The 24,353-nt window shown below is 45.6% G+C and overlaps 1 protein-coding gene across 1 annotated transcript in view; it reads right to left on the reverse strand.

The window, feature by feature from the left end:
- The window catches only part of KIF14 (kinesin family member 14), a 49,405-nt gene extending 37,430 nt beyond the window's left edge, over positions 1-11,975 (reverse strand). The window contains exons 1-3 of the mRNA XM_055583818.1: positions 11,945-11,975; positions 4,691-5,879; positions 203-457 (exon numbers count right to left, since the gene is read on the reverse strand). Of these exons, the coding sequence (XP_055439793.1) occupies positions 203-457; positions 4,691-5,766 (1,331 nt within the window). The 5' untranslated portion in view covers positions 5,767-5,879; positions 11,945-11,975. The remainder of the gene's footprint in view (positions 1-202; positions 458-4,690; positions 5,880-11,944) is intronic.
- Between the last annotated feature and the right edge of the window lie 12,378 nt (positions 11,976-24,353).

A 24,353-nucleotide genomic window follows, 5' to 3' on the forward strand; every position in this document is an offset into this window, starting at 1 on the left:
GGGCCAATGATACTGACAAGGTAAACAGTATCTCAAGCATAAACAGAAGCCCAGAGATAAAGCAACTTGCAGAACTGCAGTGTAAAATGGATGAGACTTGAGCCCAGAGTGGTACAGTTTCAAAAAGATATTCTATCAAATTGTGCTCTTCTAACAAAAGACATAAATGCCTCAGGACGGTCAGATTCACAACACAACTTACGTGTATGACTTTCCAGAGCCCGTCTGACCGTACGCGAACAGACAGGTGTTGAAGCCTTGGAAGGCCTGGCCCAGCAGCGGGGCCGCCAGCGCCTGGTACACGGCCATCTGGCTCGCGAAGCGCGGGTGGCGCTCGTCCACGGACCAAAAGGAAAGATCGTAGGCAAAGCTGTACACCTGTCGCGTGCCGGGGTGCTCCACAGCGATTTCCTCCCCGTCCAGGAAGACCGCCTGATGTGCTCCTTCTCTCTTCTCCCTTTCAAAAGAAGCACAGAGACAAGTATCATCCTTGCAATCATTCTGAGTATTATTTCCACAGAATATAATAAGGACTTCAGACTACAGTAGAAGGTTCCTCCAGAGCAAGACGGCGCTTTAGTTTTATGTGGAACGTGCAGAGCAGCACACATCATAACAGCGGGTTTCCAAAACCTACTTCCGCAGCTCCAGTGCCACTGCTCAAAGGAAAAATGGAATTCCAGGTTTCTTGTCCGGAAAATTCCCCTACTTGTATAGGATTTTCCATCTTCTTCCTTTTCCTCTTAAGTTCTCCCTTTTCTCATCCTGTCCGCTGAAATCTACCTGTACCTGTAGTTCTAACTGGAAATGTATTCGAAAACATCATAAAGAATTTCTGGAGGTACGAATCTATACAAAGCTGGCAAGAAACAAAAGCACAGTTTCAACAAACTCAGTTAGACAGAAGTTTGAATTGAAGTACAAGGTACGTTTCTGTGACTCCAAAGGTCCTTCCTGCTTTAAATCATCTCCCTTAAAACTTTGACTCTTCACATCCACCCCGCTTCTATCTCAGACTCAGGAGGAAATTTTTTTGACCTACCGCTGCAGAAAAACACGAGTTCTTGTCTGGCCACACAATTCTTTTTGCCCCCAACTCTGCTTAGATGCGGGGAAGGCAATGGCAACCTACTCCAATACTCTTGCCTGAAAAATCCCACAGACGGAGGAGCCTGATGGGCTGCAGTCCATGGGGTCGCGAAGAGTCGGGCACAACTGAGCGACTTCACTTTCACACTTTCATGCACTGGAGAAGGAAATGGCAACCCACTCCAGTGTTCTCGCCTGCAGAATCCCAGGGATGGGGGAGCCTGGTGGGCTGCCATCTATGGGGTCGCACAGAGTTGGACACAACTGAAATCAGATTGATTATATTCTTTGCAGCCAGAGATGGAGAAGCTCTATACAGTCAGCAAAAACAAGACCAGGAGCTGACTGTGGCTCAGATCATGAATTCCTTATTGCCAAATTCAGACTGAAATTGAAGAAAGTAGGGAAAACCACTAGACCATTCAGGTATGACCTAAATCAAATCCCTTATGATTATACAGTGGAAGTGAGAAATAGATTTAAGGGCCTAGATCTGATAGATAGAGTGCCTGATGAACTATGGAATGAGGTTCGTGACATTGTACAGGAGACAGGGATCAAGACTATCCCCATAGAAAAGAAATGAAAAAAAGCAAAATGGCTGTCTGGGGAGGCCTTACAAATAGCTGTGAAAAGAAGACAAGTGAAAAGCAAAGGAGAAAAGGAAAGATATAAACATCTGAATGCAGAGTTCCAAATAGCAAGAAGAGATAAGAAAGCCTTCCTCAGTGATCAATGCAAAGAAATAGAGGAAAACAACAGAATGGGAAAGACTAGGGATCTCTTCAAGAAAATTAGAGATACCAAAGGAACATTTCATGCAAAGATGGGCTCGATAAAGGACAGAAATGGTATGGGCCTAACAGAAGCAGAAGATATTAAGAAGAGGTGGCAAGAATACACAGAAGAACTGTACAAAAAAGATCTTCACGACCCAGATAATCACAATGGTGTGATCACTGACCTAGAGCCAGACATCCTGGAATGTGAAGTCAAGTGGGCCTTAGAAAGCATCACTACGAACAAAGCTAGTGGAGGTGATGGAATTCCAGTTGAACTATTCCAAATCCTGAAAGATGATGCTGTGAAAGTGCTGCACTCAACATGCCAGCAAATTTGGAAAACTCAGCAGTGGCCACAGGACTGGAAAAGGTCAGTTTTCATTCCAATCCCTAAGAAAGGCAATGCCAAAGAATGCTCAAACTACCACACAATTGCACTCATCTCACACGCTAGTAAAGTAATGCTCAAAATTCTCCAAGCCAGGCTTCAGCAATATGTGAACCCTGAACTTCCTGATGTTCAAGCTGGTTTTAGAAAAGGCAGAGGAACCAGAGACCAAATTGCCAACATCCGCTGGATCATCAAAAAAGCAAGAGAGTTCCAGAAAAACATCTATTTCTGCTTTATTGACTATACCAAAGCCTTTGACTGTGTAGATCACAATAAACTGTGGAAAATCCTGAAAGAGATGGAAATACCAGACCACCTGACCTGCCTCTTGAGAAATCTGTATGCAGGTCAGGAAGCAACAGTTAGAACTGGACATGGAACAACAGACTGGTTCCAAATAGGAAAAGGAGTACGTCAAGGCTGTATATTGTCACCCTGCTTATTTAACTTATATGCAGAGTACATCATGAGAAACGCTGGACTGGAAGAAACACAAGCTGGAATCAAGATTGCCGGGAGAAATATCAATAACCTCAGATATGCAGATGACACCACCCTTATGGCAGAAAGTGAAGAGGAACTAAAAAGCCTCTTGATGAAAGTGAAAGAGAAGAGTGAAAAAGTTGGCTTAAAGCTCAACATTCAGAAAACAAAGATCATGGCATCCGGTCCCATCACTTCATGGGAAATAGATGGGGAAACAGTGGAAACAGTGTCAGACTTTATTTTTCTGGGCTCTAAAATCACTACAGATGGTGACTGCAGCCATGAAATTAAAAGACGCTTACTCCTTGGAAGGAAGGTTATGACCAACCTAGATAGCATATTCAAAAGCAGAGACATCACTTTGCCAACAAAGGTTCGTCTAGTCAAGGCTATGGTTTTTCCTGTGGTCATGTATGGATGTGAGAGTTGAACTGTGAAGAAGGCTGAGCGCTGAAGAATTGATGCTTTTGAACTGTGGTGTTGGAGAAGACTCTTGAGAGTCCCTTGGACTGCAAGGAGATCCAACCAGTCCATTCTGAAGGAGATCAGCCCTGGGATTTCTTTGGAAGGAATGATGCTAAAGCTGAAACGCCAGTACTTTGGCCACCTCATGCGAAGAGTTGACTCATTGGAAAAGACTCTGATGCTGGGAGGGATTGGGGTCAGGAGGAGAAGGGGACGACAGAGGATGAGATGGCTGGATGGCATCACTGACTCCATGGACATGAATCTGAGTGAACTCCAGGAGTTGGTGATGGACAGGGAGGCCTGGCGTGCTGCGATGCATGGGGTCGTAAAGAGTCGGACACGACTGAGCGACTGATCTGATCTGATCTGAAGCAACTTAGCAGCAGCAGCAGCAGCTGCTTAGATGAGAATTCACTGTGGAATCCACCCTTCTCGTCCTCCCGGTGGCCCTGCTGCAGGCTGCTCTGGGGTCCACGCTCTGTCCCTCTAGGGCCGCAATCCGTGCGGGCTGTCCCACTGCTTCTCTGCCCTGAGCAGTCCTGAGGCTCTCCCTGAGTTCTCATCCCTTATCACTACCTCACATTCTCACTAAAAGGCTCCCAGCCCTATGGAACCTGCCTTAACCGCTGGCCATTCAGTTGATTGCCCACACTGCAGTCGCCACGCATGTGTGAAGCGTCGGCTCAGTCACACTGGACTCTTCGCTGCAGCCCGCCAGGCCCCTCCATCCATGGGATTCTCCAGGCAAGAATACTGGAGTGGGTTGCCTTGCCCCGCTCCAGGGGACCTTGCCGATCTAGGAATCGAAACTGCTTCTTCTGTGTGTCCTGCGTTGACAGGTGGATTCTTTACTGCTGAGCCACCTGGGAAGCCGCAGGGTCACCATACCCTCCTCCAACACACTTAGATCCACAACAGAGTTAAAAAAAAAACTACTGACTCTGTAAAGTCTTCACAGTTGTCCTCAAAGCATTTAAAGATAATCAGATGCTACAGTCACACCAGGAGGGCCCGTCTTTTTCTCGCCCACAGGCACTCATGGGGAGAGATTTTTTTACCGTCAAAGTCAAACCTCACAGATCAGTGTGTGTACAACCACGACATATCACAGACAATAAGGCGATGACTACCACCCTGGAAAGGGTTTTGGAAGGACCTGTTTGGGGAATGAGTGACCAGCTGTTGCTCTTTTTAAGGGAAAGGTAGAAGACACCACCATATATGACAGATTTGAAAGCAGACTGCCTTAGAGACGGAAGTCAGTCAGACTTTTAAAACACAGATATATCTGGAGAGACTTACATTTGCAAAATATGGTGGTTCCGACTTTTTTGCTTTATAGCCAATCATCGAAAATAACCACATACTACCACTGAACCGGGAAGTTCCGTCTATAAAAAGGCAGTGCCAGCTGGCATGAAGACGCACCAACAAGCTCAGCAGGTTGGCCTCAGATAAAACTCGGGTTACCTACCGGTTGCTGAAAGGCCTGACCCTGACCGCCACGGCCACTTGGCTGCTCTCCACCTTCAGGGGCTCTGTGTCTGCAGAGGTTTTCTGAAGTGTGGTTTCTTCCTTGAGAAGGAATGTATTTTCACACGACCTTTCCCTTTGACTTGTGAGAAGAGAGCTCTGGGGAGTCTGTTTAACTTGCAGGGTGGGCCTCCTGCTTCTCAGAACGAAGGCAGCGGGGCTCCGAGGCTGCAGGACGCCACGCCTGGGTGTCGACCTGGGCTCTGAAATACACTTTGAGGGTGTCCTTTTCTCTAAGCTTTCAAATCTACGTGGAAGTTTCGCGGCTTCCTTCTCAGCACCCCTGGGATGCAAGGCCCTTGCTCCTGACACTTTGATCTCTAACCTGCTCTCAGTGGGCCTAACTGCCATGCACCCTGTGCGAACGGCTTCAGTCTGACTCTGGGAACCGGCGGGCGTTCGCTCACGCAGGGACTCAAGGGCAACGTTCTCAACCGCCCCATTGAGGGCAGAAGGCGTCGCTGCGCATTTTCCATCAGCCTTCATTTCAAGGTCTTTTGGGTCTGGAGTTAAAGGTACTGAAGGCAAGTTTTTATCACTGTTTACAGTTTGTACATTTATACCAGTTTCTGGTGAAGGCCGACTATTTTCTGTTCTGCCGCCCACATTCTGCGTTCCTTTCCACTTTTCCACGCAATCTGTCTTAGTCCGACGCTGTAACGCAAGGCGTGTTCCTGCCGTTCTCGCACCAGCGTCTCCTGACTCACGACCAAGCAAAGAGGGTTCCTTGCTCCTGGTTGCTCTCCTCTGAAGTGTCAGCCTGCCCACAGGGTTAGGAAGGAGGGGTGTGTCTCCTGTTTTCTTACAGGCAGAAATAACGTAAGTGCTGTTGATGTCTCTGACTTTACTTGCAGATCTCAGTAACGGATCATCATTTTCACACTCTGACGAGTCCGACCTCGGATGCAGCTTCAGCTTGCTGCCCTGGGGGACGACACTCAGGGATGACGTCTTTGTGGAGGAAGGAACGCCAAGGAGATCTATGTCATTTCTGCTGTGTGTGGTGGAGGCTGACATGGTGGCATAAAGTTATTTTTAAAAAGAATGTTGCTGAAGAAATGTTAAGCTCTTCTTTAGACATTCATTTGACTTCCGGCCATTTCTTATGCAACAGTTTCCAAAATTATCTGCTAAAATAAAATAAATAAATAAAATTTAGACTGCACAGATTACAAACAGGCTTTCAAAACACGAGGACCTTCCATGGGAAAGTGACTTTTCAGGGGCATACATTAGGTCATGATCTCCACTGAGATATCGTTCCCAAGCAGCTTTGGACAAATCTCTGACCTCAAAGATCGTACAGTCATTGCTCAACAAATATGTGCTAAGATCCCATGAGGTGCCAGGCCCTCTGGTGGATGCTATGAATTTCAAAGACAAAACTCTATTTTCATTTCCTTCATCTAGAAAGAAATGTACAGATAAAGACTGTATTAGGTCAAATGTGCGAGGTGACTTAAAAAAATGTAAAAAGCACATGTCAAAGAAGATATAAGAGTAGTTAATAAGCACATAAGATGATTCTCAACATCATGGGTCATTAGGGAAAAGCAAGTCAAAACTATAATGAGATATCACATCATACCCATTAGGATGGAAAGTATCCAAAAAAAAAAAAAAGCAGACAACAAGTATGGACAAGGACATGAAGAAATCGATAGGCTTGTTAACTGCTGCTGGGAATGTAAAATGGTACAACTGCTATGAAAAACAGTATCAGTTCAGTTCAGTTGCTCAGTCGTGTCCGACTCTTTGCAACCCCATGAATCTCAGCACGCCAGGCCTCCCTGTCCATCACCAACTCCCGGAGTTCACTCAGACTCACGTCCATCGAGTCAGTGATGCCATCCAGCCATCTCATCCTCTGTCGTCCCCTTCTCCTCCTGCCCCCAATCCCTCCCAGCATCAGAGTCTTTTCCACTGAGTCAGCTCTTCCCATGAGGTGGCCAAAGTACTGGAGTTTCAGCTTTAGCATCAGTCCTTCCAAAGAAATCCCAGGGCTGATCTCCTTCAGAATGGACTGGTTGGATCTCCTTGCAGTCCAAGGGACTCTCAAGAGTCTTCTCCAACACCACAGTTCAAAAGCATCAATTCTTTGGCGCTCAGCTTTCTTCATAGTCCAACTCTCACATCCATACATAACCACTGGAAAAACCATAGCCTTGACTAGACGAAACTTTGTTGGCAAAGTAATGTCTCTGCTTTTGAATATGCTATCTAGGTTGGTCCTAACTTTCCTTCCAAGGAGTAAGCGTCTTTTAATTTCATGGCTGCAATCACCATCTGCAGTTATTTTGGAGCCAAGGAAAATAAAGTCTGACACTGTTTCCACTGTTTTCCCATCTATTTCCCATGAAGTGATGGGACCAGATGCCATGATCTTCATTTTCCGAATGCTGAGTTTTAAGCCAACTTTTCCACTCTCCTCTTTCACCTTCATCAAGAGGCTTTTTAGTTCCTCTTCACTTTCTGCCATAAGGGCGGTGTCATCTGCATATCTGAGGTTATTGATATTTCTCCCGGCAATCTTGATTCCAGCTTGTGCTTCTTCCAGCCCAGCATTTCTCATGATGTACTCTGCATATAAGTTAAATAAACAGGGTGACAATATACAGCCTTGACGTACTCCTTTTCCTATTTGGAACCAGTCTGTTGTTCCATGTCCAGTTTTAACTGTTGCTTCCTGACCTGCATACAGATTTCTCAAGAGGCAGGTCAGGTGGTCTGGTATTTCCATCTCTTTCAGAATTTTCAGTTTATTGTGATCCACACATTCAAAGGCTTTGGCATAGTCAATAAAGCAGAAATAGATGTTTTTCTGGAACTCTCTTGCTTTTTTGATGATCCAGCGGATGTTGGCAATTTGGTCTCTGGTTCCTCTGCCTTTTCTAAAACCAGCCTGAACATCTGGAAGTTCACGGTTCATGTACTGCTGAAGCCTGGCTTGGAGAATTTTGAGCATTACTTTACTAGCATGTGAGATGAGTGCAATTGTGCGGTAGTTTGAGCATTCTTTGGCATTGCGTTTCTTTGGGATTGGAATGAAAACTGACCTTTTCCAGTCCTGTGGCCACTGCTGAGTTTTCCAAATTTGCTGGCATATTGAGTGCAGCACTTTCACAGCATCATCTTTCAGGATTTGGAATAGTTCAACTGGAATTCCATCACCTCCACTAGCTTTGTTCGTAGTGATGCTTTCTAAGGCCCACTTGACTTCACATTCCAGGATGTCTGCTCTAGGTGAGTGATCACATCATCATGATTATCTGGGTCATGAAGATCTTTTTTGTACAGTTCTTCTGTGTATTCTTGCCATCTCTTCTTAATATCTTCTGCTTCTGTTAGGTCCATACCATTTCTGTCCTTTATCGAGCCCATCTTTGCATGAAATGTTCCCTTGGTATCTCTAATTTTCTTGAAGAGATCTCTAGTCTTTCCCATTCTGTTGTTTTCCTCTATTTCTTTGCATTGATCACTGAGGAAGGCTTTTTTATCTCTTCTTGCTATTCTTTGGAACTCTGCATTCAGATACTTATATCTTTCCTTTTCTCCTTTGCTTTTCGCTTCTCTTCTTTTCACAGCTATTTGTAAGGCCTCCCCAGACAGCCATTTTGCTTTTTTGCATTTCTTTTCCATGGGGATGGTCTTGATCCCTGTCTCCTGTACAATGTCACGAATCTCTGTCCATAGTTCATCAGGCACTCTATCAGATCTAGGCCCTTAAATCTATTTCTCACTTCCACTGTATAATCATAAGGGATTTGATTTAGGTCATACCTGAATGGTCTAGTGGTTTTCCCTACTTTCTTCAATTTCAGTCTGAATTTGGCAATAAGGAATTCATGATCTGAGCCACAGTCAGCTCCTGGTCTTGTTTTTGCTGACTGTATAGAGCTTCTCCATCTTTGGCTGCAAAGAATATAATCAATCTGATTTCGGTGTTGACCATCTGGTGATGTCCATGTGTAGAGTCTTCTCTTGTGTTGTTGGAAGAGGGTGTTTGTTATGACCAGTGCATTTTCTTGGCAAAACTCTATTAGTCTTTGCCCTGCTTCATTCCGTATTCCAAGGCCTAATTTGCCTGTTACTCCAGGTGTTTCTTGACTTCCTACTTTTGCATTCCAGTCCCCTATAATGAAAAGGACATCTTATTTGGGTGTTAGTTCTAAAAGGTCTTGGAGGTCTTCATAGAACCGTTCAACTTCAGCTTCTTCAGCATTACTGGTTGGGGCATAGACTTGGATTACTGTGAAAAACAGTATGGATGGCCTCAAAAAATTAAAATTAGCATATACTAAGTCGCTTCAGTTGTGTCCGACTCTTTGCGACCCCAGGGACTGTAGTCCACCAGATTCCGCTGTCTGTGGGATTGTCCAGGCAAGAATACTAGAGTGGGTTGCCATGCCGTCTTCCAGGGGATCTTCCCAACCCAAGGATCAAGCCCACCTCTCTTATGTCTCCTGCATTGGCAGGCAGGTTCTTTACTAGTGCCACCAAATTAGCATATGATCTAGCAATTCCACTTCTGGGTATACACCAAAAAGGACTGAGAGCAGGGCCTCAAATGAAGAGATATTGGCATAGCCATGTTCACAGCAGCATTAGTCATGATAGAGAAAAGGGGGAAGCAACTCGAATGTCCACTGACAAATGAATGGCTTACCAAAACGTGGTATATTCATACAATGGAAAATTATTCAGCCTTAAAAAGGAAAGAAATTCTGCAATATGCTACAATATGGTGAACCTTGAGGACATTATATTAAGTGAAATAAGCCAGTCCCAAAAAGACAAATAATATATGATACCACTTATATCAAGTACTTATAGCACTTAAAATCATCAGCAGAAAGTATAATGGCGGTGGCTAGGGAAGCGAGAGCGGAGAGTTATTATTTACTAGATGTAGAATTTCAGACTAAGCGGATAAGCAGAGTTATGGGGTGGACGGCAGTGGTGGCCATCTAGTTAAGGATGCACATTTAAAACGGTTAAAATGGTAAATGCTAGAAAAGAGAACGTCAGCAGGGACTTTTTTTAAGTGCCCCCCAGTTTGGGGAGGAGCGAGGGGGACTAACAGACACCCCAGCACCAAAGTTCAAGACTGGAGCGAAGCATTTCTGCACGTGCTGAATGCACACGACATGCAAGAACGCCTCAGGGCAATGAGTTCGCGAGTGCCGCAAGGCAGACCGCGCCCAAATAAGCGCCAGAGCCAAAAGTACAAGTGCTGCAAAGTGATTGCTTGTGTTGGGAAAACTTGTGCAAGATCAGCTAAGTATTCAGCCTGCCCTCTAGCAGTTAGACAACACAGTTGACAGGTATGTAAGCAAATATATGTTAACAATATCTATCCAGGAGTTACGGAGAAGGCAATGGCACCCCACTCCAGTACTCTTGCCTGGAAAAGCCCATGGATGGAGGAGCCTGGTGGGCTGCAGTCCATGGGGTCTCTAAGAGTCGGACACGACTGAGCGACTTCACTTTCACTTTTCACTTACATCCATTGGAGAAGGAAATGGCAACCCACTCCAGTGTTCTTGCCTGGAGAATCCCAGGGACAGCGGAGCCTGGTGGGCTGCCGTCTATGGGGTCGCACAGAGTCGGACACGACTGAAGCGACTTAGCAGCAGCAGCAGCAACAGTCATGTTGAGAAGAAAAGAGAACAACAGAGACAGTGAAGAGGTCTGGCTTCCCGTCAACGCTGCATCCAACTGGTTATACTGATGTAAACAAGTCTTTAAATTTGCATGTCTGATTCTAACTTGCAAAATGACATCTGATGAAACTATTTCATTGTGAAGGCAAATAAAGGAACCCTCATTTAAAACAGAGTGAGGGGCGGGGGTGAGGGGTATCTGAACAGGAGCTCTCATGTTTTATCCCTTGCTATATTCACAGACTCTACAGGAAGAAGCTACTTCACATCCCAGGGCAAAGAGGAAGAAAGGTTTCGTCCTCACCTAGCAACGGCCCAGTCAATGAAAAACTAGCAGTTCAGCCACTAGGAGGTCATCACCACCCAGGCTGTCCCTCTCCTCCGATGGACTGTCATTGAATTCTCTCCTTTTCTCCACAGGCAGGACTCATCTGGCTTAGGGGCTTCGCTTTGTTGCCCCTTCTGCATTTTTTTTTACAAAGTGGATGTTTGTAGCAACCGTGTGTCAACAAATCAGTGCCATTTTCCCAAGCGAGCATCTGCTCACTTCAGGTCTGTGTCACGCTCTGGAAATTCTCACAACACTTTAAACGTTTCCATTAGATGCTACTGGTAAGGTGATCTGTGGCCAGTGGTCTTTGATGTTAGTAGGAGGACTCCCTGAAGGTTCTGATGATGGTTACCATTTTTACCAACCAAGTATTCTAAATGAAGGTATATACATTGTTCTTTAGACGTAATACTATTGCACACATAACGGGCTACAATATAGCACATGTATAACTCTTCAATGAAACAAAACATTCAGGAGACTGGCTGCGTGGTCTCCCTGAGCCCACACAATCTGGGAGGCGGGACCAGCTGCCCCTCTCCTAGGCTGGTCCCCACCTGAAGCTCGCCCGGAGCTGCAGCTCTCTGCTGCTCCCACATAGACTCTTCCTGCTAATACAGCAACTAACCGTCGTATTTTTAAATTCAACCCCAGAGATCATGACTCTGGAGGTACAAAACAACAGAGGTTCATTTTTAAGTAACCCGTCTAAGTTCTAAATCATTAACAATCATGCCAGGATCGAAGCATCTCCCATCACCTTCTAACTAAAAGCAGGCACTTTTAGTTAAAGATTTCCTGATGCGGAAGTAAATACAGAAGCAAGAAGAGACTGAGGACTTGACCCGCAGCTGAAAACCGGCTGGTATTTACAAGGAGCACGACAGCTCTGGGTCTGGGGAGGGGCGGGGGTGTGCCCTGGGACACTGGAGGGAAGGGGTGCCCAGACCCCGGGGTGGGTTCTCAGAGGCCACCCCGCCGCCCGGCGGCCACGCGCCCCGAAGACGCCCTTCGAGGAGTCCGCGGCGGGGAGGGCGCGGCCCGATCCCGCCCCCGGCCCTCCCGGGAGAACCCCGGCCTGCCCCCCTTGGGGACCCTCGCACCCGTCCCCGGGGACCCTCGGCCCTCCCGGACTCCCGAGCTGTCCACCCACCCCACCCTCGCCCACACCGACGCGCCGCCCCCAGACCGCAGCCCCCACCTCGCAGGCTCCCGGCCTCCTCGCGCGGCTCACGCCTCCGCGGCCGCTCCGCATTTGAATGCGCGCCCCGCCCTCTGATTGGCTGCCGGGAGCCGCGCACGCACGTCTTCCAGGAAACGCGCGCGCATCTCCTAGGCAACGGTCCCGCCCCCCGGGCTGCGCGCGCCGCGCGGGGAGCTGCCGTCCTGGAGCAGGGACGCGGGCGGCGGGGGCGCGCTCGGTAGGGAACGGAGGTGCGCTCGGGGTACTTGGCGGAGGACCCGGACGTTGATGCGCTTGTCCAGCCCCGGAGCAAAATGAGCACCGTCCGTCCGCGTCGCCCCAGGACTTCTCTATGCAGAAATAACTGCTAGCCACAGCCACTCACGGTTTTCTAGGATTTCCTGTGCAAAGCCTGGTGATGGGAAGTGCGCTGAATGTCTTAGAAGGAAGTTTTTCATTTAATCCTGAATCCCTTACCAGGTGAATATTAACATGATCCCCCAGTTTACCAAGTAGGGGCTGAGGTTTACAGTTAAACTTGTGAAAAATTAGACAACTAGCTGGCGGTGCAACTAGAATTACAAGCCCACCTCGTGAGATATAACTCAGTTTCTAGAAATATCCTAATAAGGTTTCGAAGCACGAAAAAACAAGAATACTTTCTGAAAACTAAGCAGATGAACGAGACGAACTCTAGTCGAAAAGATATTTTTAAGTAACTTTTAAATAACGAAAAGTGCAGATAAAGAAACTGGATTCAGTGGGATAGAAAGAGAAATTAGAATGGACTCTGAATGTATAGAAAAATTGAATGTATAATAAAATGCTCATTCTAAAACTCTCTCTAAAAATCATTCTAAAATTTATTGACATTAAGTTATAGAGCAACCATCAGAAAAAAAGAAAGTAGTATTTATCAGGTCTATGGGAAAATAATCAAGTTTAGAGAGCAAAGGAAGATACGGCAAAGGAGAAGACTGACAAACACATACATAAAAATTCTAAACTCATATATAGTTCAAAACAATGAAAATAAAATGTAGTAAGCTAGAAAAATACATTAAATATGACAAGATATAAAGATACCTTTCAATATTACAAGTAAGAGAAGTTTATAAGTAGAAACAGATAGTTCAGTCGCTCAGTCATGTCTGACTCTTTGTGACCCATGAACCACAACATGCCAGGCCTCCCTGTCCATCACCAACTCCTGGAGCTTGCTCAAACTCATGTCCATTGAGTCGGTGATGCCATCCAACCATCTCATCCTCTGTCATCCCCTTCTCCTCCTGCCCTCAAACTTGCCCAGCATCAGGGTCTTTTCCAATGAGTCAGCTCTTTACAGCAGGTGGCCAAAGTATTGGAGTTTCAGCTTCAGCATCAGTCCTTCCAGTGAACACCCAGGAGTGATCTCCTTTAGAATGGACTGGTTGGATCTCCTTGCAGTCCAAGGGACTCTCAAGAGTCTTCTCCAACACCACAGTTCAAAAGCATCAATTCTTCAGCGCTCAGCTTTCTTTATAGTCCAACTCTCACATCCATGCATGACCACTGGAAAAACCATAGCCTTGACTAGACGGACCTTTGTTGACTATGTAATGTCTCTGCTTTTTAATATGCTGTCTAGGTTGGTCACAACTTTCCTTCCAAGGAGTAAGCGTCTTTTAATTTCGTGGCTGCAATTGCCACCTGTAATGATTTTGGAGCCCCGAAAAATAAAGTCAGCCACTGTTTCCATTGTTTCCCCCCCTATTTGCCATGAAGTGACCGGATCGGATCCCATGATCTTAGTTTTCTGAATGTTGAGCTTTAAGCCAACTTTTTCACTCTCCTCTTTCACTATTTACTCAACAAGTATTTATTAAGCTTCTTTTACATGTCAGACCGTGAGTGGTTGTGGACCCTCCTCTCAAGCAGCTTACCGATTTCTGTCGCTAGAAATGTGCACTTTTAATTCTGATGCAAAAATCACTGGTACTGAAATTTTAAAACTTTTTTTTTTTACACTTATACCTAAACTTTTTTTTTTTACAGTTGCATTTAACGGCTGGGCTTTACAGTTTATTTTTATCTGAATTATCTTTGTGTGTACACCCACTCACTTCTATCCCTACTGCTTAGTGTAAGGTCTGACATGTAAAAGAAGCTTAATAAATACTTGCTGAGTAAATACCCAGAGAAGGCAATGGCACCCCACTCCAGTACTTTTGCCTAGAAAATCCCATGGATGGAGGAGTCTGGCAGGCTGCAGTCCATGGGGTCGCTAGAGTCGGATACGACTGAGCGACTTCACTTTCACGTTTCACTTCCATGCATTGGAGAAGGAAATGGCAAGAACACTCCAGTGTTCTTGCCTGGAGAATCCCAGGGACGGGGAAGCCTGGTGGGCTGCCGTCTATGGGGTCGCACAGAGTCCGACACGACTGAAGTGACTTAGCAGTGAGTAAATACCAGACCCCTCTAGAAAGCAATATGATCATTTATAGAAGGAAACAAAAAGAGATTCATATTCTTTTCCCTAGTTACTGAACTACAAAAATTTATTCTTAGAAAATGTTTCAGTAGAAACCAAATAGTTTGTGGGCCCCAAACAGAAAAACTCTCCATATGTTACCATGAGAGCGTGCATTAAATGGTTAAAAATAAGGCGGAAAGATAATAAATCTATTACAACAATTAAAGTCATTACAATTACAAATTAACTGGCAGACAGTGCCCGGCCTAAGGACCCGCTTCCACCCCAGACTGTGAGCTCAAGACGGAGCAGGGCTTTGTCTGTGTCCCCCTGGGCCCCATGCCTGGCACAGAGCACCTTCACAGGACACGCTTCCTGGACACACTTCCCTCTTCTCCTTCTTGCTCTGCATGAAGCTCCTGATTTAATTCCAACTATGGGAACAATCCTCAACAGAATCAAGGGCCCCCTGTGAGCCGGCTCCAGGTTGCGCAAGAGGGATTTCGGTCTTTTATTTATTACACTGAGATGGTGCTCCTCTCTTCAGATCCTGCCCACAGCTCCCCAGCAGGGAAAGTCACTTCTGGGGACCTCCGCTTCTGCATCTGGGAATTGCAGATGCAAATGCCACCTACCTTAGAGAGTCATGTGAGGATTAAATTAGATTATGCATGCAAAGTGCTTAGTGCGGAGCTGGGTACAGGATTATGCTCTACAAATGTAAGCTACTAAATTGCATCACCTAAAAACATTCTCCAAAATGCTGCAGAGCCCTGGCCAGCGCTGGCGAGCTGCGGTCACGCGTGCACAGGCCGTCTGCTGCAATGATGACACATTTTTCTTGCCGAAGGTTAAGGGTTCTGACTTAATCCCTAAAATAACCGCAAGATGGAATAGCTCGTTCTTTTGTACTGGACTCGCTGGACCCTATTAAAAATCAGGAGAGAGCAATGAAAAACCATCTCCAAGGGGAAGCAGAACTAATCTCCATTCTGCTCTGATATGATTAACATTTTTTAGAACTTCAGATCTTCTATGCTTTTTGATGGAAGACAAGAAAAAGGAATCTATACACCTGAAACTAACATGGTATTGTAAATCAACTATACTTCATTAAAAAAAAAAAATTGAACTAAAAATAAAAAGGAGTCTAGAAAATGCAGATGTGACCACAACAGGTTCAAGGGTGAGAGCCCGCAGGCACTGCCCTTCATCTCAAGCCCTGGGGCCTCTAGCCTAGACTCTGGGGACACGTCATCCCCTCCAACATCCATACATGTGGGCTCAGAGCACCTCCCCTCCCCCCGGTTCAGGCAGACGGAGTACTTCCTCGCTATGACACAGCTGCTGGTTAAAACGCCCTGTAGTTCAAACCTGTCTTCAGATTTGACTCATTAAAATAACAGCTCCTCCAGGAATCTGAAGTCATACAATCTGCTTGCCACTCGGATCACTTTACCTCTCTATGCCTTGGCTTCTTAGCCTGTAAAAGGAAGAGATGTCAATAATAACTAGAAAAACCAAACCAGACAATGTAAGAGAAATTATTAGAAACAGACGGCACATGACTGTAAATCTTAATTGATGCATTTTGCTTTATTGACGACGCCAAAGCCTTTGACAGCGTGGATCACAACAGACTGGAAAACTCTTAAAAAATTCTTAAGAAGATGGCAGTACCAGATGATCTGACCTGCCTCCTGAGAAATCTGTATGCAGGTCAAGAAGCAACAACTAGAACTGGACATAGAACAACAGACTGGTTCCAAATAGGGAAAGGAGTACGTCAAGGCTGTATATTGTCACCCTGCTTACTTAACTTATATGCAGAGTACATTATGAGAAACGCTGGACTGGAAGAAGCACAAGCTGGAATCAAGATTGCTGGGAGAAATATCAATAACCTCAGATATGTACATGACACCACCCTTATGGCAGAAAGCGAAGAACTAAAGAGCCTCTTGATGAAAGTCAAAGAGGAGAGTGAAAAAGTTGGCTTAAAACTTGACATTCAGAAAACTAAGATCATAGCATCTGCTCCCATCACTTCATGGCAAATAGATGGGGAAACAGTGGAAAGAGTGGCTGACTTTATTTTTCTGGGCTCCAAAATCACTGCAGATGGTGACTGCAGCCATGAAATTAAAAGACGCTTACTCCCTGGAAGAAAAGCTACGACCAACCTAGATAGCATATTAAAAATCAGAGACATTACTTTGCCAACAAAGGTCATAGTTAAAGCTATGGTTTTTCCAGTAGTCATGTGTGGATGTGAGAGAAGGACTATAAAAAAAGCTGAGCGCCGAAGAATTGATGCTTTTGAACTGTGGTGTTGGAGAAGACTCTTGAGAGTCCCTTGGACTGCAAGGAGATCCAACTAATCCATCCTAAAGGAGATTAGTCCTGAATATTCATTGGAAGGACTGATGCTGAAGCTGAAACTCCAGTACTTTGGCCAGATGTGAAGAACCGACTCATTGGAAAAGACCCTGATGCTGAGAGGGATTGGGGGCAGGAGGAGAAGGGGATGACAGAGGATGAGATGGTTGGATGGCATCACCGACTCGATAGACATGAGTTTGAGCAAACTCCGGGAGTTGGTGATGGACAGGGAGGCCTGGCCTGCTGCAGTCCATGGGGTCGCAGTCGGACGTGGCTGAGAGACTGAACTGAACTTCTTTAATCCACCAGAGGGAGACAAACCAAAAGAAAACGTGTAGAGTGTGTTCAGAAGAAAAGCGAGCACATTCAAAGACTCCAATTATGTTAAGATAAAGAAAACTGATGAACTTTTTCACTCTCCTCCTATGGTCATAGCACACAAATCTATCACAATTTATCCAAATTCATGATTTTTAAATTATTAAAATAAGGGTATGTTATCTGGCTGTACAAAAAAAAGAAAAAAACAACATCTACAGGTGTTTGTATTTGGTTGCATTTTAGGCTCCGTGATAAACAAAAAAAAAAAAAAAAAAAAAGGAAAAAGTGCAACAGGACTATGGGAATTAATTTTAAAGCCCAGAATAGCAGTGGAGGAAAAGTGATCAGAGCTGAGCTCCATCACCGCTCCGTGGAGGGACCCAAGGCGGGTCTCCCTGTATAGTTCCCTCACCTCTGAAACCAATTTCTGGATTAAATTATCCAGTGAGACTGAAAGTTGCTCAGTCATGTCAGACTCTCTGCGACCCCGTGGACTGTGGCCCTCCAGGTTCCTCTGTCCATGGAATTCTCCAGGCAAGAGTACTGGAATGGGTAGCCGTCCCCTTCTCCAGGGAACCTTCCCAACCCAGGGATTGAACCCAGGTCTCCTGTGTTGCAGAGAGATTCTTTACCATCTGAGCCACCAGGGAAGTCTCTAAATTATCCAATAAGCCAGCAATTCCTAAATCCCTCTTTATTAAAAAAAAAAAAATATCCCTCTTTATTTAAGGTGTGCCCATTATCTCATTTAATCTCCACAACCCTATACGGGTGGTGTGATGATCACATTACTGCTGTTTTGCATATGAGGAGACTGAGTTTCCAGGCAGTCAGATCATCTGCCTGGTAGTATTGGCCTGTTTAAGTCACAGAGCCAAGTTCAGAACTCCGAGAATGGGGCTTCCTCCCTGGTGCCCTGCAGGGCTGCCCTGAACTGCTGTTTTTACAAGGATTCTTTCTGGGTCTCACATTTCTGTGACACTGTGATAAGCACAGGAGTTAAACATAAGGGTGGTTTGAATCCCATGGATGGAGGAGCCTGGCAGGTCACGAAGAGTCACACACGACTGAACGATTTCACTTTCAAGGGTGGTTTTAAATCTGTAGTATTTTGTATTTTCTCTCTAAATTCTGATACACGTTAGACCGAGAGTCTTAGAAGCAGGCACATCACAGGCTTGCATTTGGATGCGGCTGATGAAATCTTTATTATCACTCAGCGACATCAGCGAAATACATTTAGCAACACTGCCAGGAATTTTAAAAAGAAACAATTACATTAAGCAAGTAATCCTTTTTTTAATAGAAAAAGAAAAGGACTCAGGGATTAGTCAATGTTCCAGACACTCTTTTCTCTTTGAATGGTTTGCTGGTTTCATTCCAGAGAAGATTAGTAAGATTTAGAACCATCGGCAACCCCAAAGCCTACCGGGTAACCTATTTCTACATAAAGGGAGCTCTGGGACGGACTCACGAAGAACGTTTCTGTTTTTTTAAAAAAAGGCTGAGCTTGACCTTCGATCAGGTGTCTTCTCCCCACAGTGGTTTGCCAACCCAAGGTCATTTCTGACATCTTGTTAAAAACGCTGCTGACGCTTCCAAGTACAAGTGGAGCTGTTTTTCTAAAGTGGGGAATGAAAGAGCTGGGTGTCACTTAACTTTCAACAACTTTAAAAACATGGTCTCGGTAAGAATGTTGAATTTGTATAAATATTCATCTCTCCATCTTAAGCCCCAAGTAGTTTATATTCACATAGCATTTACTGGTAAATTGTAATTTACCAGCATTCACTGGTAAATTGAGGATACAGAACTGTCTAAACTGATACAAAGTTAGTTTGTTCACATTAATCAGTCTTCTCACTTAAAAAACAGCATAAAAAAGATTGTGCCAAGTGACTGCTTGCCTTACTTGTGGCTTTCAGAGGGCAGCTGCCAAATAAGAGGCCACCTGGACAGCAAGAATTATCCATCACAGCCTTGCAGTGGGAGAAGGGTGTGCTCACCAATCTTGCAGCTTCATGAATAATTCCACACCCGTCCACAGGCCTTTGCTTGTTTGCAGAAGGCTTGATTTTTTTTTTCTCTTAGACCACAGTCTGTTCTCTGACTCACTCAGGGCAGGAAAAAAAGAAATCCAGCATCAGAAAGAGCTGTGTGTTTCTTTTTCAGATCCAACGGTCTGGATGCAACAGAGAGTGCAGTGTTCCGTTTGGATTAATGTTTCTCAGTTCAGGCAGCACGGGAATGAATAAGGGTGGTCTTCTCTGTTCTCTGCGCTGACAGTGTTTGCCCACGCTGTGATGGGGTTTGTGTGCACTTTATGGGTTTAATTCATATGAAACGATATGAAACAATGCCCAAAGAACTAGTCTTCTCCACTGTCCTTTATTTCTCCCAGCTGCGTGTCTCCAATATTATTAATTAAATCACCACCATTCACTGGCCCCAAATGTCCACTCCAGAGGACAACAATATCAGGCCTGAGCAGTCTGACTTTATCTTCCTGAGAAAAGAAAGCGAAAACAGACTTCTGACTGATGGGTTTGCTCCGTCTCCTGAGTTTAACAAGGGGAATGAAGTCTGCGGGCCTAGAAATCTGTCCCACTGTATGAGTGCTGAAATCAGGGCTATGCAGTATAATGAGAACTGTGAACCGTAAAGCAGAGACGTGCCTGCTGTCCAGAGGCTAAGACTCTCTGCTGCTAATACAGAGGTCCTGCCTTCGACCCCTGGTCGGGGCACTAAGACTCCCCATGCTACAGGGCATGGCCCAAAGAAATTTAAATCTCAGAGCAGCCATAGGAAGAAAAGGAAAAGAAAAGGGTAATTCTTTTTAATACTATATTTTATTTAACCCAACATATCAGAAATGCCATTTCAATACATAATTAACCTAAAATTTTTAATTGAGGTATCGCTGATTTACAGTATTATATAATTGTGTACAACGTAATTCACATGCAGTGTGCAACACAGTGATTCACACTTTTGAAAGACCACACTCCATTTATAGCTACTATAAAATATTGGTTACATCCCCTGTGTGTAATACATCCTTGTAGCTTATTTATTTTATGCATGATAGTCTGACCTCTTAATCCCCCACCCCTATTATGCCCTGCCCCCTCCCTCCCTCTACTGCTAACCATTGGTTTGTTCTCTGTATCTGTGGGTCTGTTTCTTTTTTGTTATATTCGCTAGTTGGTTGTACTGTTTAGATTCTACATGTACATGATACCATATGGCATTTGTCTTTTTTCCGTCTGACTTAGCACAGTGCCTTACAAGTCCATCTGTGCTGAAAATGGCAGAATTTCATTCTTTTTTATGGCTGAGTAATATTCCATTGTGTATACACATATATATACATCGTGGGCTTCTTTACCCATTTATCCATTGACAGACAATATCAAAATGATTAGTGAGAGATTCTATGTTCTCAGACATCCAAGTGTGTATCCTGCACTCACAGGACCGGCCACATCCTCAGTGCCCGAGAGCCACCGTATTGGACAGGGCAGGGGGAGAAGCACCCTCTCTCTCACTGCACGTAGAGACAAGAGAGCAGGACCTTATGACGTGGGTTCAGAATCAGTCATGGGATAACGGCATTCTAGCTGGACGAAGGGGGCACAGTCCTGCAGCTCCGATCTCTGGCCACACACTCCGTGGCCTCTCTTCTCGTGTGTCTGGGCTTTAATTGGTCCTGCTGATGACAGGTCTGTAGTTTGAGGCTGTTTCTGATTTCACGAAGTTGTAGCCTGCTCGCAGCTCATATGTACCTGACTCTGCTCAGTCAATGCTAATTTCAAAATTCATTCCATATGCTTTTTCTCGGTTCAAATCCCTGGCTTTCTCCCTGCAATTAATTTAGGAACTCTGTTGCAAAAGAAGAACCGAGTCAGCAAAAGAGGGAGGGAACCAGTGGGAGGAATCGCAGGGACGTCTTCGAAACTCGCGACACATGAGCCAAAGGGGAGAGATTCTCTCTGTGCCCAGTTGGGGAAGAGGGTGGAATGCCTTTGAGAAATACTACACCAGGTTCAGAGCTGCGGGCCAACTGCCCCGCTCATTTCTTCTGTTGCTCTGTAACATAAGACTCCGTTTCTGAGTAGCTGCAAGCCCAGCATTATACCCCGGATTCTCAATGAGACGTGAGAGGCGACCGTACCTCAAGGACCCAGGACCCCTCTGGCCTGGAGGGAAGCCCCGTGGGCAGCTAGACTCTGGATGACGTTATGATCTTGCCCCCAGGTTCCTGCCTCACCAAGCTCAGCGGTCTCCCTGTTAAAGCTCCATTTAAACGTATTAAGGATTCTGCCCCAACGCCTGACCTTCCAGCGTTGAGACTGAATTCCATTAGCCTGGTTTCTGCTGTTTCCCTGAGCTGGTGGCGTCTTTAGTAATCTGGCCCTTTCCTGGAACGTGGCACCTGATAATCCTTCCTCACCTTCCTCCCCGAGGGCACAATGGGCTCAGGGCGCTGTCTGTGTGACAGGTGCCAGGGCGGGGTCGTCAGGATGGCAAGGGTCCGCCTGCAGGGTGGTGGGAGCGGCTGAGGGCGGTGCTCCTGCCTGCCCCCCACCCTGCTCCCTGGAGGTGCGGGGAGGGGAGGTGGAGTCCACACGGACAGACCAGCGTTCTCTCAACGCCAGGCTTCCATTCCTGCTGTCGCCCTCCGCCCTGCGAAAGTCTCCTTTCTGCTTCCCCTTCTAGCAGGGGAGAGGTTTTCCCTGAGAAATAAGGCAGTGAGGGGGCTTCCCTTTCTCTGCTCCCCACCCCTGCTCTCCGCAGGCGCCTCCCTCACCCCCACCACTGGCCATCCGTCAGTGCAGCTTTGATCCCTGCGGGTCTGGGGCCCTGGGCTGATGCCTGTGTCCTGGGCTCCGCCTTACCGGCTCCTGGCACCCCCAACCTTACAAACACACTTACTCCACACTCCCCCTCCACCCCCAAATCTAACAGAATTACAAGGAAATTTAGTCATCATTTATCCATAAATAAATATGAAGTCTGCATTATTTTTTTGAACACTATTTTTTTTAATTCAATATAGTTAATCTACAGTATTATGTTAGTTTCAAGTGTACAACATAGCGATTCAGTATTTTACAGATTATGCTCTATGTAAAGCTATTATAAAATATTGGCTATATTCCATATGCTATAACATTACTTCCTTGTATTAATAAATTTTTTATTTTGTATCTAGTAGTTTGTATTTCTTTTTAAAAATTTTTATTTGGGGAGTGTAGTTGATTTACAGTGTTGTGTTACTTTTTGCCGTGCAGCAAAGTCAGTTATACGTGTACATGTGTTTGTCGGATTCCTCTCCCGTGTTGTGCATTATTTTAAAAGGGCGTGTAGTGGAAATCTTGCAGCTCTCTCCTTATAGGCTGCATGTTTGCCTTATTACTATTCTTCCAAACATACTTCCTCTTTTTTTACACATCAGTTCAGTTCAGTTCAGTCGCTCAGTCCTGTCCGACTCTTTGTGACCCCATGAATCGCAGCACGCCAGGCCTCCCTTTCCATCACCAGCTCACGGAGTTTACCCAAACTCATGTCTGAGTCGGTGATGCCACCCAGCCATCTCATCCTCTGTCATGCATATATGTGAAACGTTATTTTCAGTTAGGAATTTTCTGCATCTTTTATATTTTTGCATTTGTAAAAGTCATAAACTACTCTGTGGGAAACGTCTTAAAAACCCTGACATCGTAATTTCCTTCCCAAAGCACCACATTTAATTAAATGCACCCTGTTGCCTAACTCACATGGCAGCAGCTTTGTCAACTCTAAAGATGCTGCCTGGTTTCAGAATCACTTTGTCATTATTTCCCAATTCCAACCGTTTACCATCCTCTATGATCCCAAAGTAAATATCACCAGGCATGAAAACAGAAAAAAAAAAACAAAATGTGAAACCGTCCTTCCGTTAGCAGATTCTTGGCTCTCCTCTAGCTGTGCTGGGCGGTGAGAGCACCACCCACGACACACGCATTCCTGACGGCTGGCTGCCGTTTTGGGGGGCTGAGCCGTGTCCCTGGATGCGACAAGGCACGTCTCCTCTCATAGCAGCGGTGGGCAGTGCGGTCCTGGTCGGGGCTGGGGGCAGTGCGGTTACCGCTGTCCCATGGATTCAGTTGGAGAAGGGATGCCAGACAAGCCTCAGGTCTGCCGTCAGCAGGGAGCTGTGAGTTCCTGTACAAGGAAGCATCAGGGAAGTCATGCAGTTATCCTCTGAAAACCTCCTCCTGCTCCCAACTGCACAGCTCCAGAGAGACAGGGTTCCTAGAATGAGCTCATCTGGTTCAGAAGCAGCTAGGAGAATTAGACTTGAGGTGATGGCTTCCCCTGGCTTCCAGGCAGCACGTGAATGTAGACATTTTGAATGAAAAAATAGAAGGACTTGGTGACTGAGCTGATTCAGAGACTAGAGAGAGAAAGGAGCTGATGACGACTCCCTGATTTTTTTAAAATTGAAGTATAGCTGATTTACAATGTTGTGTTAATTACTGCTGTGCCGCAAAGTGCCTCAATTATGCATATGTGTACAATCTTTTGCACATGTACACAATACACATGCATGCACTTTTTTCCAATATGCTTTATCACTGGACGTTGAATACAGTTCCCTGTGCTGTGCAGGAGGACCTTGTTTATCCACTCTCTCTACGTACAGGTTACTTTGCAGCAGCTAATCCCAAACTCCCCTAGGCAGCCACAGTTCTGTCTGGATGACTCTCCCTGGACCTGGAGCATAGGAAGCAGCCACACCACAGGCGACAGGCAAATTGGAAAGACGATTTCATAAGAAAGGTTGTCAGTTTGGCCCTGTGTGTGCTAAATCGCTTCAGTTGTGTCTGACTCTTTGTGACCCCATGGACTGTAGCCCGATAGGCTCCTCTGTCCATGGGATTCTCTAGGCAAAAATGCTGGAGTGGATTGCTATTTCCTCCTCCAGGGGATCTTCCCGACCCAGGGATCAAACCCGAATCTTTGTGTTGGCAGGTGGGTTCTTTACCACGAGCACCACCTGGGAAGCCCCAGTTTGGCTCTAGACAAGTCAAATTTGAGCCAAGACTCAGTGGAGAATTACAGATCTATAACTATGACACAGATCTGTCCCAAAGAGTTGGACACAACTGGGCGACTGAACAACAAAGGCAACTACTGCAGAAATCGAAGGGCAGGATCGGAGGGTTTATGCATTCACATAGTTTTATTATAGAATACAGTATTTCAAACTCATGAAATACAGAC

Source organism: Bubalus kerabau, chromosome 5 (genome assembly GCF_029407905.1).
Source record: "Bubalus kerabau isolate K-KA32 ecotype Philippines breed swamp buffalo chromosome 5, PCC_UOA_SB_1v2, whole genome shotgun sequence".
In the NCBI taxonomy this organism is placed as follows: Eukaryota; Metazoa; Chordata; class Mammalia; order Artiodactyla; family Bovidae; genus Bubalus; species Bubalus kerabau.